The sequence below is a fragment of the Podarcis raffonei genome, chromosome 14 (assembly GCF_027172205.1).
Source record: "Podarcis raffonei isolate rPodRaf1 chromosome 14, rPodRaf1.pri, whole genome shotgun sequence".
NCBI lineage: Eukaryota > Metazoa > Chordata > Lepidosauria > Squamata > Lacertidae > Podarcis > Podarcis raffonei.
The window spans coordinates 20966534-20986579 of record NC_070615.1 but is presented as its reverse complement, the minus strand read 5'-3'; the positions used below and the strand labels follow the sequence as shown (position 1 = coordinate 20986579).

The 20046-nt window shown below is 44.0% G+C and overlaps 1 protein-coding gene across 5 annotated transcripts in view; it reads right to left on the bottom strand.

The window, feature by feature from the left end:
* The window catches only part of LOC128401613 (protein Lines homolog 1-like), an 84550-nt gene that overhangs the window by 7645 nt on the left and 56859 nt on the right, over positions 1–20046 (bottom strand). For 4 of the 5 annotated variants that reach the window (XM_053364891.1, XM_053364886.1, XM_053364888.1 and 1 more), the window contains 7 exons: positions 19114–19171; positions 18480–18530; positions 17695–17787; positions 15310–15438; positions 13848–13954; positions 11809–11965; positions 4945–4995 (listed from right to left, as the gene is read on the bottom strand). In XM_053364891.1, the coding sequence (XP_053220866.1) occupies positions 4945–4995; positions 11809–11965; positions 13848–13954; positions 15310–15438; positions 17695–17787; positions 18480–18530; positions 19114–19171 (646 nt within the window). The remainder of the gene's footprint in view (positions 1–4944; positions 4996–11808; positions 11966–13847; positions 13955–15309; positions 15439–17694; positions 17788–18479; positions 18531–19113; positions 19172–20046) is intronic. The other variant, XM_053364889.1, reaches the window with a different exon arrangement.

The window sequence follows — 20046 nt, the reverse complement described above, 5'->3', positions numbered from 1 at the left end:
CCTCAGCAATACTCGATGCCCCCCGCCAGCCCTTGCTCTGTTTCCCCAAAACTGGGTAAGTGAGGTGCTGGGTTTTGGGATGGAGGCATGAGTTCCGGCTGAGAAAAAGCCCTGACTATGAAAATGGGTGCAAAAAGCCTGCTTCCCTTGGGGAAATTTACCTAAAGAAGGAGACTCTCTGCTGGGTTTCTACCTGTTCCTCACAAGCAATACAGCCTTTCAATAAATTGATCTTTAGCAGATCCTGCATTGCAGAAGGATAGACTGGATGACTCTTTGGTCCTTTCAACTCTATAATTCTAGATATTTGCAGCCCTAAAATAATTTTCAAATACTCTCGTCCACACCAGGAAGGAGAGGGGCAATGTAGGAGGGAGGTTAGAATAGCGCAGACTTTCCAGCGGAGGCAATCCCGCAAATGTGTTTGCACCACACCCGTCTCCCTTCTGCCTCCCCACACTGTTAAGCCACTGTGACCCACCTACTGGGAAGCTGGCACAGTGGCTCTGTCCCACTTGGAGAGGAAGGAAGTTGCCTGCTTGCCCACATGATCTGCACCCAGTGGTTTATATTTATCAGTTTCTCATCTTCACACACAGAGAAGCGAGCTGCCTGGAATCCTAGGAAAGACGCTAACTATTATCCGGGTTTCCCGGAACAATCAAGTTTTCTGGGAACTTGGGGCTGGCACCAAAGCACACTGCTGTGTGATGCCAAGGGTGTTAGCATGGGAGCAGAATGACTCCTGTCACGCAATAGCGGCATACAAAGATGAAATTGAGAGTCTGGTTGGAACTTGCACCTGAATTGATTAACAGTATCACATTCACAAATCTGAATAAATGGAGAGGAGTTGCTGGTGCATTTTCAATGTGCCAACCTTGCCCTGCCCTTTCTCCATCCTGGCATATGGCAGCAGCATAGGAACAAGAGGTCAGGTGAGCACCACTGCCGCCCGCCCCACTACTGACGTGGGTCTGGTTGGTATGGATTTTCTGGGCAGTATTTTCCTACAAAATCGAAAGCGCTGTTCTCTGCACAAAAGCTGCAGTCTTCCCTATGTGATTTTTCCAAGTGACATGACATCCAGAAAGGAATCCCAAGATCCCTTATTACTGCATTGCTGTTTCCAGTTGCTATGTGAAGCCATGAAAGTGCTGAGGAAAAACCTGTAGAAGACAAAAGGTTGTACAGGAAACTGAGGAAGTACATCTTCCATTGATGCTTTTTGCCCTCAAGTATTTTTCTCAAACATTCAAGGGCAGAATCCTCTGAAATGGGTCTTGCTTTTGCCACAAGAACATTCAGCTTTGGGGAGTAAGAATGGTTTCTGAATGAGCTTACCAGGCAAGTGTTTACGGATAATGTACCAGAGTGGAGGAAGTGTGAGAAAAGGTCACTTTGCTGATTTTCTTCATGCGGCATTTTGAGATGTTCCTTTTCACCAGATATCCTGTTCAGCTCGCTTGACTGACAGATTTCTGGGCCAATAAGAAAACAAATTTTCTATAAACTGAAAAGAATTCATTGGGTGGAGACATGTTCTTTTCAGGAAGATCTTTGCCTTGGCAGGATCATTTTACACTCTTGACTGCAGCATCAGATTTCGATCTTGGACTCCAACTTTGGCCAACTTACTCTCCACGAAACACATTCCAGAGTGGGGATGTTGTACAAAAGCCAAGGTTTTTTGCTTTTGTTTTTAACTGAAGAGGAAGTCAATAAAAAAGGAGGAGAGCTTCACACTATATAGAAGCCATCCAGCTTCTTGGAATTTTCGGCTGCTGAAGAGGAAATGGCACCATTCCCTATTCTCTCTCTCTCTTTTAACAAAGCCACTCTGAAGTTGAATGGGATAGGAGCAGCAAGGGGTGTGTGTGAAAACTGTATCCTTTCACCAGCAAAGTTGCCACCAGTTCCACAGTATTCCAGGTAGGCTGAGTTGCTTAAGCAACATTGCCCAAGTGTTCGTTTGCTGAGTGGAAGGTATTTAAGTCAGAGGATGTTTGGGATAGGTGAAGTTACAAGATAAAACAGAAGAATGAGGAGATGTTAACAAGACGAATCCCTGTAGAATCAAATAGGAAAGCTGATCTTGGTCTGAATCTTTTCAGGTTACAGGTAGGAAGACTACAGTTTCTCCTTCAATGAAAGCTCCACAAAACATAGAAAGCTAGCAGGTCATTAAGACAGGCTCAGCATCATTTCTCCCTGACAGTTCGTTTATCTATATGCAGGGAGTTTCTTCCTTGTAGGAACATTTGAACGCAAGGACACCCCACCCAAACACCCACATGTGGCCTGAAGCTAAACAGCCCAATAAAATATTTACTACTTGAGCCTGTTAAACTGTATAAACAAGCCTTCAAATACCACAATTGGGGGTTGGGGTGGAGTGGAGTGGGATAAGGCATCAAAGATGCTCAACAAAATGGCTGTTATGGTAGTGGTGTGAAAACCTGTGGCCCTCCAGATGTTTTTGGACTCCCAACTCCCATCGCCCCTAGCATCATCCCATGCTGGCTGGGGATGGTGGAGGGTTGAAACCCGCCAACATCTGGAGAGCAATAGGTTCCTCATCCTAAGATTAGAGCAGAGGTTCCCAAATTGTGGTCCATGGAACACTAGCAGTCTGCAAGCCTCCTTCAGGTGGTCCACGGCATGTCTGTGAAGAACGTCAGGGGCGGTGGCTACTCAATCGTTCTTAGAAGCTAGTGGTATGCTCAGAAAGTGAGCAGAATTGGACTAGCAGCAATGGGAAGAGGAGGAGCTTGAAAGGATTTGGGAGGGTTGGCAGCTGAGTAAATGAGAGGCTAGAATTAAGAAGCTTCATCTTCATGGAGATAGGTTTCTTATATTTTGTTTTATTGCACTACAATTTGAATTGTCTGAAATTCAAATTGCAATGCAATGCAATATGATATATAATAAATAAAAGAAGCCTTGGAAATACAATTTAATGCCATAAAGATTCTAGCAACGGGCAGTGTGATTGCTACAACAGGTAAAAAATCCTTAAGTGGTCAACCAAATCCTCATCAATTTTCAAGGGGAAATTGAAAGGTTTGGATTAGAGGGATGCATACCATTTATCAATATATAGCCAACTGTTGGCACCCGTCTGTCTTGGGAGACAATGGAGGAATGCACCTTTGCGGGTGAAGAAAAACTGTTGGAAGATTGCATGTTTTATTGCAGCTGGGGCAGATGAAGGCGTCTGGTTGTGCTGCTGCAGATGCACCATGGCATTTCTGCTCTGGTCACTGCTATGAATACATGACCTGACTGTTTCCAGGCACTTTGGTTGTCTGCAAGGGACTCCCACACAGCAGGGTTGATGTTGCCAGCCTTTATGTCACATTTGCAGATATCTTTGTAGTGCAGAGTTGTGGCAATGACCAGTGGCTCAGTTGGCTTCCAGTGGTAAAGGTAAAGGTAAAGGGACCCCTGACCATTAGGTCCAGTCGTGGCCGACTCTGGGGTTGTGGCGCTCATCTTGCTTTATTGGCCGAGGGAGCCGGCGTACAGCTTCCGGGTCATGTGGCAGCATGACTAAGCCGCTTCTGGAGAACCAGAGCAGCGCACGGAAACGCCGTTTACCTTCCCGCTGGAGCGGTACCTATTTATCTACTAGCACTTTGACGTGTTTTAAAACTGCTAGGTTGGCAGGAGCAGGGACCGAGCAACGGGAGCTCACCCCATCGCGGGGATTTGAACTGCCAACCTTCTGATCGGCAAGTCCTAGACTCTGTGGTTTAACCCACAGCGCCACCCACGTCCCTTCCAGTGGAAAGCCAGACAAATGCATGGAGACCAACGGCAGCTACTTTCCATGTGCTGAGGCAGCAGACCTGAATATCAATTGCTGGGGACAAATAGAAGGGGAAGGCTGGTGCATTTGTGCCCTGGTTGTGGACTTCCTGGCTGCATTTGGCTGCCTGCTTCTGGAAACAGGGTGTTGGAGAAATGCACCCTTAGTCTGATCCTGCACTCTTAGTCTGATCTGAGATTCTGAGTGGCAGGAGGTTGGAAAGACTACGGAGATGCTTCCAGGGATATAGAACACATGGGAATTAATGAATTGTTTGGGGGAAAGTGAATAGCAAAAGTGTTGCCACTCTCGGTGCAGTTAAAATGCAGTGGTGTAAGATTAAAAGGAGAATCAGGATTTGCAACTCCATGACACAGGATGTGCTGATCCCTGGCAGTATAATCAGGTTTTTAATTAGTGCTAAAATTCAACAGCTCTTGGTAAAGACAACCACAATAGCCACCCACACTCTCCCAGTTAACTTCATGGAAATGTGAACAACAGGAAATGGCAACGTGCATTACTTTCTTCGATACTGAACCGAACTTGCCACTTTTGGAGACAGAATTGTCTAATTGTAGAGACCTCTAATGGAAAAATGACCTACTAAAAAAAAAAGAAACTTAAGCCAAAAGAAGCTGGTTCACCAAACAAGGTCCTAAATGGCAAAAGTGATCCGAGTAATTTCTTTGATCAACCATGAAACAACAACGGTGTCCAAAATCAGTAAAGACGAAAAGGAGAACAGAAGCCAAATCCTTTGGTACATATGTCCCAGAGCAGGAAATCTCTCCCACTTCTGGGGCAATCCAACTCCATACTGGAAGACTGTTAGTCTACTAAGAAACAAAAGGAAAAAGATGAGCCTTCAGAGAGGCCAGTGAATCTCAATGGGACAAGAGGTTAAGAGGAAAAGATGATTGTGGGTAAATATGATTTATACAGAACTCAAGAGAATCAGCACCACAGACATGATTTACAGAACAAGCTGCATCACAGAGGAGATGAATCAGTAGTTCAATTTGATGTGCCGTTTTGCAAATGATTACCATTGGCTTGGAGATTCTGTTAGGTGCCCAGGACACCTGGGCGGAGCATGCATCCAGGGTGAGCATGCCAGAGCTGGTGCTTACCTTGTCATCGCCAATTTTAGCCCAGGCTGGGATATGTGAGATAGGAAGCACCTGGAAAGGATAACTGACTATAAAATGACTGGTGACCAACATGTGAACAGCAGCTCCGAAGATGCTGAGTTTGCTCTGCTTTCATTTGTTGTTGTGTTGGAACAGCTCCTGACCAGCTGCTTCACACACAGGAAAGCAAGATGGTGTGACGTACCGCAACTGTAGCAGCAAGGACTCTTCTGTCACAACTGGGGGGAACGGGACTCAAGAGTGAACTTGAAGGAGAAGACAATGTTTTAATACGGTAGCATACTTTACCACGTCTCTGGGGTTTTCTACAAACGCGTCTGCCTTTAACCAGTGGAGAATGTTTATGGTAGAAAGAGAGGCAGATATTGGCTATGGCAACGTAGAATCATAGAGTTGTAGAGCTGGAAGGAACCACAAGGGCCATCTGGTCCAACCCCCTGCAATGCAGGAATATGTTGCCCAACGTGGAACTCCAACCCAAGACCCTGGGATTAAGAGTCTCATGCTCTACTGACACAGCTATCCCAACCTGAGGTTTTTAAGGCAGAGGTGTGGCCCAGGCTCTACAATGCTCTCCACATTACTTGATACTTATGCAAAGACTGAGATAAAATCATCAGGAGTCTTTAGCTCTACAATGCTCTCCACATTACTTGATACTTATGCAAAGTATCTTATGCATTACTTGATACTTATGCAAAGACTGACATAAAACCATCAGGAGTCTTTAGCTTCCATTACCCCACATCTATCCGCCACCAAATGGGATGATCATATATGTAAACTTGAAAACCTGTTTTCAAAAGGAGAACATGAAAAACAAGACAATCTCACCCTACTTTCTTAAAGAGCTTATTAGAGGCAGCTCATAGTTCATGCTTTGCATGCATAAAGATTCCGGTTTAATCCTTGGCACCTTCAGATGTGTGTGTGTGTGTGTGTGTTTGAGAAGAAGAGTTTGGATTTGATATCCCGCCTTTCACTCCCTTTAAGGAGTCTCAAAGCGGCTAACATTCTCCTCTCCCTTCCTCCCCCACAACAAACACTCTGTGAGGTGAGTGGGGCTGAGAGACTTCAAAGAAATGTGACTGGCCCAAGATCACCCAGCAGCTGCATGTGGAGGAGCGGAGACGTGAACCCGGTTCCCCAGATTACGAGACTACCGCTCTTAACCACTACACCACACTGGCTCTCAGTGTGGACCACTGGTGGACCACTTTGAGGACCAAAGGAGGACAAGACCATCACCTTAAGCCAATGGTAGGGAACTTTTGTTCCTTCAAATGTTGTTGAACTCCAATTCCCATCAGCCCAAGACAGCATGGCCAGTTGTCAGGGATGATGGGAGCTGTAGTCCAAAAACATCTGGAGGGTGAAAGGTTCTCCTTAGTGCTGGCACCAAGACTTCTCCACAAGCGATTGCTGGATATTTTGCAGGATTCCCAGGCCCCCTGCTACATTTTTTTAGTTTACAGCTATTACAATAAACTGAATGGAACCAGTGTGAAAACATCTGCGGAAACATCTCAGATATGATACTGAGAGAAAAAAAGTAGGGAGAAAAATCTTGAGCCAAAGAAGTGATGGTGGTGAAAAATCTGTGGTTGGGGCAGAAATAACTATAGGCAGATTTGATGGCCAATACCAAGAAAAACATTAGCATACAATCATTTTGGCTCCGCTGGGATTTTTCATTATCGCTTTGCATCAAAGCTTCTCACAAGGTGTTAGCAACACTGTAATCATCCAGATCAAAATTACAGTGGTAGGAAACACCCTTGGCGAGGAGCCAACAAAAAATGCTGAAGCAACACCAAGCTAAGGTTCTTACTCAAAATGAGATTGCTGATTGGCTCAAAATATGACAGTTTCTGAACCCTGAAGGCTTTGCAAGCAAGACAATACTAGCAAGCAAAAAACAAAACAAAACCCCAACAAAACTGGGTGCAAGATATGGAGACATCCCAAGGAACATTTCACAAGGTTCACGTTAAATCTGCCCCACCCAGTGCATCACCCAGTGCATCAGTTTCAAATGTCAGTCCCGGGTGTTAGAGAAGGGGTAGCCGACATAGTGCCTTTCAGTCATCCTAGACTACAACTACCATCATCCCTGACCAATGGCCATGCTGGAGTTTCAGTCCACAAGAACTGGAGGGCACCACATCGGCTACCACTGCATCAGAGGTTTAAGGCAGGTTTGGGATTCTGTTAGTGCACTCTCCATCCCATTTCTAATGGTCTCTCTGCCCAGATTTGTGGGGTTGATCTCAGAGGTAGTGCTGAGGACCTCACGGCTTTTGATCTTGGGGGACTTCCACATCCATATCCGAGCTGCTTTCTCTAGACCTCTGCCTTTGCTTTCCCATTAACAAGTTTCAAGAAAGCAGAGGAAATCCAGAATGAGTATCTGACTGGAAGCAATTCTGGGTTGGATGAGGGCAAAAAAGAAAACCCTGATGCTTAAGTCAAAGAAGATAGAGGTACTGTTGGTCAGAAAGGCAGCTGATCTGGAAAGATATTTGCAACCAGTTTTAAAGAGGGTTGCACGTCCTCTCTAAAGTCAGTTAAGAACATAAGAAGAACGTGATTGATGAGGTACACACACAAAAATGCGCCACTTGCCCTGGGCGTCCTTTGCCCTAATTTGGTCTGAGTGATTTGATTCTTTGGTTTCCATAAACATAAAAACACCTCTAAACGGTGTACAAAAAACTGAAGCAACAACAGACAAAAATGCAGAGTTATAGATAAAATTGGGACTTTTGTCACTAATATGTATAAATCAATATCAGTTCATTTTCCTTCTAACGCAACCTCCCTCTCAGCCTCTGGAGTCTCGCCCACGGTCCAAACAAACTCTCAGCTCACCCACACAAAAAGTCTCACAACGTTAAAGAATTCCTGGAAACAGCAGGCATCACCCTAGTACAGGAATCCCCAAACGTGGCCCTCCAGCTGTTTTGGGACTACACTTCCCATCACCCCTGACCACTGGTCCTGTTAACTAGGGATGATGGGAGTTGTAGTCCCAAAACATCTGGAGGGCCGAGTTTGGGGGTGCCTGCCCTAGTTTCTCACTCTAGACTTGCTTTTTATGGGCAAGACCCAGGTGACTGGTTCTTCCTTAGGATGCCGGATAATTTAAGGGTCTGTTTTTGATCTCTGAAGCCCTAAAACATTTGGGACCGGGCTGTTTGAGGGATCACTTACATCTGCATGAACCCCTCCTTCCCAGGCCACTGGATTGGCTCTGCTCAAAGGAAGGAGGAGGAGCTAGGCTTTTTCTGTCACATGATCATCTATTCTGAAGTCACGTCCACACAACTTCCATTTAAAGCACTCTTATACCATTTTAAGAGTCCAGGAGAATCCTAGGAGCTGTTTGTTAATTGTAGGTTCATGAGATCAGATCCCTCAACAAAACATGGTTCTCTGAATTCTTTGGGAAGCCATGGCTGGCATATGAGTGATTTAAGTGGATGCTGCGGGTGTGACACAACACACAGCCTGGCAATCTAATGCTTGCATAGGGTATAAGTCAAAAACTCAAAACCTACAGGCATTCTGCACATCTCAGACAACAGCAGTATCCTTTAATAGCCATGCTCTAAAAGTGCCCTGCCTTAATTTGCCTCAGTAGTATAGATGCATAGCCATCCTTTATACTCATTCATTCAGCTCTGGAAAGAAAGCAGTTAATCTCAGCGGATTCCCTTTGGCAAGATACTTTCCATCAGTACATCATTCCACATCTTCAATTCCCCACATGTTTTAAAGCTTGTCCCTAAAATATCCATGTTTAGACATTATGGCTCTGGACATGTTTCAGATATGCTGGAAGCTGGAATCAAGAGGGCATTGTAACTACAAGAGGGAGTTGTATTAAAGAAACAAAATGTGCTTCTTAGCAACAGAAATCCTTGAACATCAAGATGGTAGCCCAAACCACACAAAACGGGGTTGGGAGTGGGGAGTGGATTCTATGTTACTATTCCCTAACCTAACCTAACCTAACCTAACCAAAGCTTTTCTTCAAAAACACAAATTCAGGAAATCCAACTGGTGACAAATTCAGGAAATCCAACTGGTGACCTGGCCCTTTGCAGGTGCATAGTACATTTATGCATAAAAGTATTTCTATACCACAAATGACATTCTATATCACAAAATATTAGGGTGGTGTACAAAGTTAAAACATGAGATGAACTGGCAGGATGAGAAGAAGAAGAAGAAGAAGAAGAAGAAGAAGAAGAAGAAGAAGAAGAAGAAGAAGAAGCAGCAGCAGCAGCAGCAGCAGCAGAAGAAGAAGAAGCGAGGAGGAGGAGGAGGAGAAATGGGATCCTGGCAAGGGGATGGGGAAGGAAGTACTCACAGGGTGACAGAGGATGGCAAGGAGATGGGGATCAATGTGCAGGAACCAGAGCATTGGGACCCATCACCAGAGCCAAAGGGGCCCCTGTCTCCTCTCTGAGGAGTAGGGAGAAGCAGGAGTAGCACTCTAGGTGGGGCTTGCTAGCTCTGGGAAGAGGTGTGTGATTCCTCAGTAGGCTCAGAACAGGTGAGTGTCACATGCCTCACCAAGCCCAGATGTTGCAACCAGCATGCAAAGAACAAAAGGCAAACAAGAGCTGAGGGGTTGTGTCTGCTCAGCTGCTCATGTTGAGGGACCTTGACTTGGATGCTCTCTTTGGGACTGTGCTTCGGGTTTGACCCTGGACTGTCTTCTGACTCCTTATCTTCAGACTTGGCTACTTGGATTAATCCTGGACTGTGTTTCCTGACCTTTGGACTTTTCTTGTGTGGATTAACCCCTGGTCTTTGAACTTTGGACATGCTGACTTGCTGCCAGGTAGGCCAGGGGTTCAGGACAAAACACACACAGACACAGATACAGATAAACTAAAAACTGAACAGGGCTGTCTGCATACAAATGTTTCCAAGAGGTGTCTGAAAGTCAAAAGTGAGAATGCCTCTGCCAAATATATGCTGGAAGAGTATCTCATAGGCATGGGACTTGCAACACAAAATGCCCAACATCCAGTGTAGGCCAATTGGGCCTCTGTAACATGTTAATACATCTGGAATGGATAATCTCAGTGATTGGGCTGGGATATAAGGGCTCAAACAGTTGTTAAGGTTATTTGGAAGCCACAAAGCAGGCATTCTTAAGCTGTGGTCCATGGACCATCAGGGCATCCATGAACAACACACACATTTCCCCAATGCAATAAACTTAGTGTTATGCCTTTATTTGCATTTTACTGGGGAAAAGGGGCCCATAGCTTTCATCAGATTCTCAAAGAGGTCAACGGCCCCCAAAATGGTTAAGAACCACAGCCATAAAATGTTGCTTGTAGAACTGATGTTTCTACATGTAAAGAACTAGAGATGAAGGAGGATATGCATCTACTTGCTGCTGAAAAGAGCGTGCAAGGCAGCTGGAACACAGGGTGCTGTCATAATGAGTCCATGTCCTAGCTTTGTATTTGCCTAGATTACAAACTCGATTTGATTTCAGCCCTCTCCAGAGTTTCGTATGGGAAAGATGCCACGGACTGAATGTGGTATCTTTTTCTTGCAAACTATCTGCAGCATCATTGATCTATGGCCTCTCCCCTGAGAACATGGGAAGCTGTGTTATCCTGAGCTAGACCTGCATAGACTGGCAGCAGCTTTCTAGAGTTTCAGCCAAGAGTCTTTCCAAGTCCTGGGGGATGCTGGGGAATTGAACCAGGACGCTTTTGGGCTCTGCCACTGAGCTACAGGCGCTCCTCTTAAGGTTTTTGTGTAGTGATATGAAATACATGCTGCGATTTCATCATGCTACCAGTTTCCCTACCTTCAGAAGCAGCAGCCAATGAAGTGAAATAGGGATCACCTTGTTCATTTTGCATGAATCAATGAAACAAGGAAGAGGAGAAGATGGAAAACTTTGGCAATGGTCACACATTTCCTGCAGCCAGTGGTACTGCCCCTGAGGTTACAATTTGGAATTGTCTTAATTCCTGCTGTTGATAAAAAATAAACTTTGCTTCCTGAATGAATACCACCAAAAAGTAACTAGACACAGAGACAAAATCTTGCTAAATCGAGGCCCACATCTAATTGGCATTCCCCTGAACCAGCAATATGTAGTTGCAGGAGTGGGGGTGGCTGCAGAGAGATATTCATTCAAATATCTAGCATAGTGCCAACTTCTATAAACAGACGATCTCGTGACATGGCCTGCCAAGCAAGTTGCTTCTGAAATCTGCTTAACAGCTTTGGGGACACAAGCCGCCTTCACAGCCAACTTTGCAAACCCTTTGGGAAACAGATGGGAGGGAGTGCCTGCTGAAGTCATCCCAGATGGCAAAGGAAGGGCAGTATTATGACCACCACTGTACAGACAACTGCTGTTTTGATGCTCCATTTCTAAAATATTGTGTAAAACTCCAAACACAAACATACAGGGGTCATACAGAGAGACATGGACATAGGAGCCAACGCCTAGAAGCCAAGGTCCTTTCGACCCCCCAATAAAATATTTGAGGGGGCTGGGCATTGAGGGGGCTGGCCATTGCCATTCAGATGGTTTGGGAGAGCACTGTCATGTGATCAGTTATGAGGGGTGGGACTTACCTGCCCCCCCCCCGATATTTTATTCAAGTTGGTACCCCTGGGCATGGAGGGGTGCTTTCTGGATCCCAGACCTGAGTTTTCCTACCCTTGATGTAAATTATAGTTCTTAAAAAGCGAAGAGTTAAGAGAACTGGGAGTTTCCTAGTCTATCATTATCAAATGGACTTCTGCGCAAATCATACACTTACCCGGATGTTTTGGCTGAAGCTCAAGTCTTACCTTTATAAAGATGAATTTCTTCAGAATTTTGAAAACTAAGTAGCCCCAGTACAGATGCAGACCTTGCAGGATCAATAAAGGTACATTGTAGACGACATATGCTAGGACGAATGTCTGTGTATAATACACAGGATAGATCAATGTGGATCGTAGAATCCTGAAATAGACAAAGTATTGTGACAAAGTGTGCATGGGACCCTGGTGGATTTTAAGCAGTGTATACCTTTACTAACATCCCCATGCCCTGCTTTGCTTGGGAATTCCACAAGACAAAGAGATCAGTGCAATTTTGATACCAGCAGTTGAAATCTGTGCAGCCTTGAAAGGTTCAATTTACCATCTTGATTCAAGATGGCACCAAATCATGTCCAAGCATGGTTGAAAACCTGGCCCTTCATCACAGGAATGAGGTTCAACTATGGTTCAAAAATGTCTGGAGACTAGCACTTGCAGAGGAAACAACTCATGGTGCAGCAGTATTGAAAGGAAAAGAGAGAAATCAGGTGTTTTCTAGGCCAATTGGTGGCCATTGATTACATGTGGACTGGAGAACATTATGTTGGCTGCATCAGTACTGATCTTGACTTCCTGGTTGCTTTTCCTTTGTCAAAACTATGTTGGTGTGTGCCCTATCTCTGTTGAGTGATAGAAACTATGATAAAAAACCGTGTTGAAGGGATACAAAACTAGATAGTAAGCAATCATGGGTAAAGGACATACTATAGAATATGGATAATACTTACCACTGGTATTGACATTTTTCTTTCTTTGTATGGATATTATTGTGCTCCTTTAATGTATATTATTGAAAAGTCAATAAAAATATAAATATTTGCAGGGGGAAGGATTGAGGAACCATCTGTTCAGCCTGCTGCCTTGATTCGAAATGGTGTCCAACTGTATCCAAATACAGATGAAATCCTACTCCTTGATCTCAGGAACCATCATGCAAAATTTGGTTGCAATATTGCAAGAGGTGTCCAAATGCACAGAGAAGAGAGACAAGCCACTTTCCAAAGAACATCATGGATCACTGTAATTGCGGTTGACTTTTATGCTGCCCTTAGGGCATCAAGGCAGTGTACAGTAGTTAAAAGTAAAATGCAGAACAAAACAAAAAGTCTATTAAAAAAAAAAGGCAATGCTAAAATTAAGAACAGACGCACTTGAATGCTGACAGAGCACAAACACAGATGAGAGCTCAAATCAAAGGCAGCCAGGATAGGTTTTCTATCCTAAAGCTCATCATGCTCCTCTCATACCAAACGGCAACACAAAGTTCATGGACCATGTGTAGAAGCAAAGGCATATTGGTGCTCTGTGCCTTCCTTCTTCAAAAGGAAGCCCCCAAGCCTCATTATTTCAGAAATATAAAAGGATCAGAAAAAAAGGAAAGTAAAAAAAGAAATTTAAAATAACCTCTACAAAACTTGCCATATTCATTCAGTTTTTCAATTCAAGATTGCTCCTGTTTGTTTGCTTGTTTTTCCACTTCTGTATATCTCTCTATACCTGCAAGGAGGTCTCTTCCTCTTTTTATGGGTGGTGCCATTCAGGCAGTATCATTCATTCATTTATTAAGGGCATTTTTAACCCGCCTTTCATCCATTGATCTCCATCCCTGATCTAAGGACCTAGGCAGGCTGATGCGGGAATAGGTGTTCCTTCTTGAATAACAAATGCCACTCACCCTTGAACACAGCCAACAGAGGGCACAATCACTACTATAACAAAAGTTGAATTTTGTAATATTGGTGTCCAACTAATGCATCCCATCAGTTTAAGGATCTCCGCTTGCGCAATTGAACTTTAGGCTCTGCTCCTCTCCTCTCCCCACCCTCCCCAAATCTCCTCCAGATGGTTGAGGGAAGTGTAGAACACTTTTCAGGAGGGCACGGTGGGAGGAGAGGCAGGGGAGTTCTATTGAGAAAGTGGAAATTCCTATCTGGATTGGCCCATTACGTAGTGCTACATTGGATACAACCCTTTATTTTACCTGAACATGTGTTCACGTTGCTAGTCCATATGAAGCAACTCACCAAAAGGGGAAGAAAATCATTCGCGTGATGAAGAATGCGATGGAGAAGACAATGAAGAAGAAACTGCAAGTTTTCTCCCAGCGAGCGTAGTTGAACATCTTTGCTGCCTGGAATGCAAACAAATCCATTAGGCAACATCCATAAATTTAAGAGATTCCCCTCTTTCAAATCTCCAGGATTATCAAACGGTTGCACAGTGTGCTAGAACAGCCATGAGCTGGCCCTTCTTGGTATGGTTCTCTGTGTTGTATGAAGGAGGTCTCTGGTTCAATCTTGGGGATGTCCAGGTAGAGTTGGGAATGTTCCCTGTCTGGAAGCCTGAAGAGCAGTTGCTGGTCAGTGCTGACAATATTGAGCCTGATAAATCAATAGCACCTTGCTTCCTACTTCCATAGGCTTTCATCTAATCTGCAGTCTGCCACTCCCAGTCCTTTCTAAACCTCCCTGTGAGAGCTATCAAAGCATATCTCACTGCACTTCCGTCCCACCCCACTGGTACTGACACCTCCGGCACTCCATACTTCTGGCCCAGTGCAGACAGGGAGGGACCAATGGTGTAATTCTTCCTATGCCAGCATCTTCCCTGCAGTGCTCCTCTCCAATGCTGTTCAATAACAATAAGAAGCTGTTGGAAGCGGTCATTAGGAGATATGGGGCATGGTATCATCAGTATGACACCCAGCTCTAACTCTCTGCTACATATGACTCAGGAAAAGCTCTGACTCTTTTAAATCAGTGCCTGGATGGATGAGGGCCAACAAGCTGAAACTGAATCCTGGTGAGATGGAGGCACTGTGAATGAGCGGTTCTCGGGTCTGGGAGTTGGGTAGTTCACCAGTTCTGGACAGGGTTGCACTCCCTCTGAAGGAACAGGAACATAGTTGGGGGGAGGAATATGCTTGCAGATCCATCCTGAAGTCCCTTCACAAGAAAGGGGATAAAACTCTCCCCCCCAAAATTATCGCCCTATTAGTTTTCTGGATGTTCCCTCCAAACTTTATGCTAGACACCTAGCCAAGACACTTGCTTGGCTCCACAAAAACAACATCTTACATGAGGAACAAGGGGGGGTAGACTTAGAGCTGGCTATAGCACTACTGACCAATGCTTCACACAGTCTCACATCATTTGCAAATATACAAATCAAAACAAATGCAACCTCTTTGCCACCTCCATTGATCCATCTACCACTTTTGACTCAGTCAACCAAAATAGATTGAGGGAGAAGTTCTCAAATGCTTGTTATATATACCTTTGAAAGTGCAAAATAATTTTCAAAGGAAAGCACTTTCATTTCCCAATGGGACATCAGCTGCCCTTCACGTGGAACTGGTTGACAACGACATAGGACAAAATTGACTGTCTTTGCTTGTCAAACCAGATGTCTGAACGAGCAAAACAAAGAACACAAACCCAGTATGATCTTATAAATAGAAGGCACCAGAAACCAAACAGCTTTTACCTCCAGCCAGAAATCCGCAGAGTCATGGATGAGCATGACCAGTGTTCCTATGCGGACGTGATTGCTACACCAGGAGCAGAACATCAAGGCAAGGGCAGCAAAATGGTGAATCACATGGGCTTTAAAGTCCTGTTGGAGAAAAGAATAAATAATGACTCAAACCCTCTTCTTCAAACAAGTTTAACAGAAATGTGTTTGTTACACCTGACATCATGGTCAGTGTCAGGAGTCAGCACTGATGTGCACCTCCTGAAACCAATGATCCACCAGGGGTGCCCTGCCAATCCCTTGCTGCTGCCTCCTATTCACTTGCCTTTGTCTGAGCAAGCAGTGACAAAGAGTAGTAGCATCTGCATGGTTTCTCTATCAGCTCTGGGAGATACTGCAGATTGAGCCCAGAGGGAAAGGCCAGTGAGTCAGAAGAAGCAACAGTGGCGGTGGTGAAAAGGGGACATTCAGGAAGGGAGCCAAATGAGAGCATCTTGACTGTCCCCTGCCTAAACACGGAATCTGAACTCAAGAAAACAGGGCTGGGTAGATGCACAGAAGCCAACACTTTGGGTAAGTGCTTTGGTTGTATAAATAAAAAGAAGGCTGCCTGATTCTGTGTTCCTTCCAGAAACTCTGGCTCCTTTACATTTTGCAGGTGTAGCAAAGCCACATCAATATAGGGACCATTAGTACCATATTGAAGATGGACCATATTGCTTTGAAGCACATCACTGCCACTATCCCCATTCTGTAGCTTGTGCAGATGCTTGGTTCAAGCAGAGAGCATATTGTATAGTGCAGGAGCATAGCATAAAATATGCAACTTTCAGCCACCAGATGTATATTGAAGGTTGAAGTTGATGCATCTTTCATAAAGACAGAACTGTGCAAAAATTTACACATGAGCGATAGGTAAGGACCAATCAGTCTATTCACAGTATGTATCAATGTCACAAGTGTTAATTCATAAGGTCGTTCCATCCCATCCACATTATTCTGTACACTTTAAAAAGCATGACATTTAAATACATATTTTATCACCAAATCTTTTCTCACATGCAGTTTATCACAATTATTCATTTCTAAACACCTTTCATCCTGATATATGTGATTTTTTTTGGGGGGGGGCAATGTTTTGCAACATTTCTTGAGCTAATGTTGTGCTGAGACAACATTTTCCAAAGCTCATCCAGGAAGACCCACTGGGAGCTGTCCAGGGTCCTGATTAGCCTTTGCTTGATGAGACTCTGTTAATGGCTACTACTTCTCCATCAATCACCAAACTCCAACACAGTGTTGGATGCCTTCTGTCTCTTTTTCTGAGTGTATTCAGCAAGATGATTGTGGTGGGGCATAGCTTACCTGTGGCACAAGCCAACGCCAATGCTTGCAAGTGACAGTATTGGAGCAAGGTTATCTGAAAGTCAGTCCTGTTCACACCTCCACCCAAGCTGCTATATTTGAAGGGAATTTTATGTTCTGAAAGTTGCCTTCTTTCACGAGGGAACATCTGCAGTATTAAATTACTCTTGGGACCTGGTAGCAGAATGTTTTTACAATGTTTTTAGCTGAAACTGTTTTTAGAAACTTTTTTTTTAATGAATTCTTATGGGTATATTTGCCTCTGTAGGAAGAAGTCCCCGAAAATATTCTGTAGGAGGAAGGGCAGAATTAAACTTATTATTAATAATAAATAGCATTACCACCCACAGTGATTATGTGGGAAAAGCCTGCCCCTTTGAGATTTTCTTACTTTTTGAACTCTAGGTCCTCTTTGATGCAGAGAACAACATAACCTTCAGTATGCCCTTCCCTGTCCTTCCTATAGTTTCCTTTGTGTCCATTAATTGTTCCTTGGAGCCATCTTGGCTTGGAGTCTCCTAGCATTAACATATCAACACTGATACACAGCATGTCTCTCAAAATGCCTTTGGCGTGTGCATTTCACCCTATAGTGCCCTGGCTTCTCTGAGTTGCTATCATGAGCCCTTGCACTCTCAGCGTCCAGTTCTCTCCCAGCACTAAACTAAGTATAGTCGTACCTTGGTTTATGAACAGCTTAGTTCTCAAACATTTTGGCTCCCGAACGCCACAAACCCGGAAGTGAGTGTACTGGTTTGCGAACTATTTTTGGAAGCCGAACACCCAGTGGGGCTTCCGTGGCTTCTGATTGGCTGTAGGAGCTTCCTGCAGCCAATCAGAAGCCACGCTTTGGTTTCCGAACATTTTGGAAGTCAAAAGAACTTCTGTAACAGATTCCGTTCAACTTCCGAGGTACGGCTGTATAGCACTGATGGAGCACTGCAATGCAACGTTTTTCTTCTCCAATAAAAAAAGGCAGAAAATCATAAAACATTTGTGGACTGTAAATTGTGAACCGTTATCACGACTTGCCTTCCTTTTGGTGTCAAATCCAAGAGTAAGCAACAGCGAACTATAGAAACTCATCTGGAGGATGTAGTACCAATACTGGGACGCCAGCAAAGACTGGAAAGAGAAATAATGCCCATTACCTCTTGAGTCAGACAGTCTGGGGGAGGGGAGAAAACACTGGTACAGTGGTGCCTCGGGTTACATACGCTTCAGGTTACATACGCTTCAGGTTACAGACTCCACTAATCCAGAAATAGTGCTTCAGGATGAGAACAGAAATCATGCTCTGGCGGCATGGTAGCAGCAGGAGGCCCCATTAGCTAAAGTGGTGCTTCAGGTTAAGAACAGTTTCAGGTTAAGTACGGACCTCCGGAACGAATTAAGTACATAACCCGAGGTACCACTGTATTGGTGTTAGCACTGTGGCCAAGGAATAACAGAAGGATGCCTAAAAGTAGGGGGGCAGTTATGACCCTGGGATAGATTTTCCCTTTTTCAGGGGATGAGGCCAAGGACTTTGCATGCAATTCAATCCCCAGCACCTCCACATAGGGTTGGGAGAGACCCCTATCTGAAATCCTAAAGAGCCAGTCAGTGTACTGAACTAGATCAACCAATAATCTGGCCTGGGAAAAGGCAGCTTCCTATGTTCTTATGCATTCTTCTGTTTTTGACTAGTGGGCATGCAAAACTCAACATGGGGTGGGCAAAATGGTTACTCTGACCCCATTAAAGCGTTGTGGGACGACTTTTCAGAAAGGGGGGACAATTAGAACTCTAAGAGAAGTAGCAGAAACAGCACTCACGTGGTATGGATAGTTGGCCCAAACCTGCCAAAGATCATAAAGCCAGGGTTTCTAGGGGAAAACGAAACAAAACAGAATCAGGCAGATAATTACCATTATTTTCCATGTTACAGAGTGAGCGCAGCACACTGGCTGAGCAACTGAGCTGGTTCAAATCTCACCTCTGCCACGAACTCACTAAGTGGCCTGAGGCAAGCCATTCTCACTCACCCACCACTCACCGCCATTTGCAATATGAGGATGGTAATTGCAGCCTACCTTACAGGGTTCTTTTTACTATTAGCGGGAGAACCCACTTACAGATGTTCTGCAAAGTTCCAGTGTTGGGGGGTGGGGGAGAAACCCCTATACCACAACATGCATATATCTGTATTGGACTAAGAGGAGGGCAGGATAATTCCCCAGTCCTGGCTTCTTCTTAATCAAATAAAATTTCATAAATCCCCATTTATAAGACTAGATTTGGGATTATAATGACAAGCAACTGCTGAGAAATTGGGAATCTAGCCCTTATTTTGCAACAAGGAAAAATTCTGGGCACATGGCAAATCTTGCTTTAGAGAAAGCAGGATCAGGCCTTAGTTTTGATGAAGATTTTATTAAAGGTTCACTTGTTATCTCCCATTTAACTTACATCATAGAGAAATACAATTCCAGCAATACATGATGCCAAGTAGAATATAAATCGCCAACTGCAAAAAAAGAAGGAAAAGGGGATTTAAGAAAGCAGAAGTCACACATCTGGAGTAGACATAATGCTGCCCAATTTTCTGTACATATTTTGAAGATCAAAAAGATCCCTTCTTTCCACCTCCCTCATTTCAGCCTAACTCCTTCCTTTCATTTTCAAAGTTACCGTATTTTTCCGTGTATAAGACGCTCCCTATTTTGAGGGACTCCAAATTAAGAAAACACCCCTCAGCACTACCCATGTATAAGAGAAGCCCCAATTTTAAACCATTTTTTTGGTAAAAAAAACCCTAGTCTTATGCATGGAAAAATACGGTAAACTGTGGCTAGCTTTAACATTGTTTCTGATTACTGCTAGCAGTTAGCTGAAACTGGTTCAAAAATCCTACTTCTAATTATGATTGCAAAGGGCCGTTTTGATGGGCATCAGGGGTGGGGGAGAGAACTGATTCAGTTCACATTTAAAGGCAAATCTAACAAACTTGCACTTTCTGAAACAACACAAGAACTGAAACACAGACATGCTTCAGAATTTTACACATATATTAGGGGAAATTGTGCATATACATGCATATAATTGCGGAAAATAACATACAAAATGCATTGTGTTAGGTCAAGTGGCTTGCAAAAATGGGTACATTAGACAAAACTTCATACACGAATGTGTTTGGTGGGTGAAATTCACATTAAAATGCTGCTAAATTTAATGATCTTTTTAAACAAACAAACAAACAAACAAACAAACAAACAAACAAACACAAATTGCTGTAGAAATGTGGAGAACTGAGGTTAAGATTGGAAAAATGAGAAGCTAAGACAACTTAAAATCGTCAAATATCATTCCTTAATTTTTGGTGAAAAATGCCAGTGCAGATTT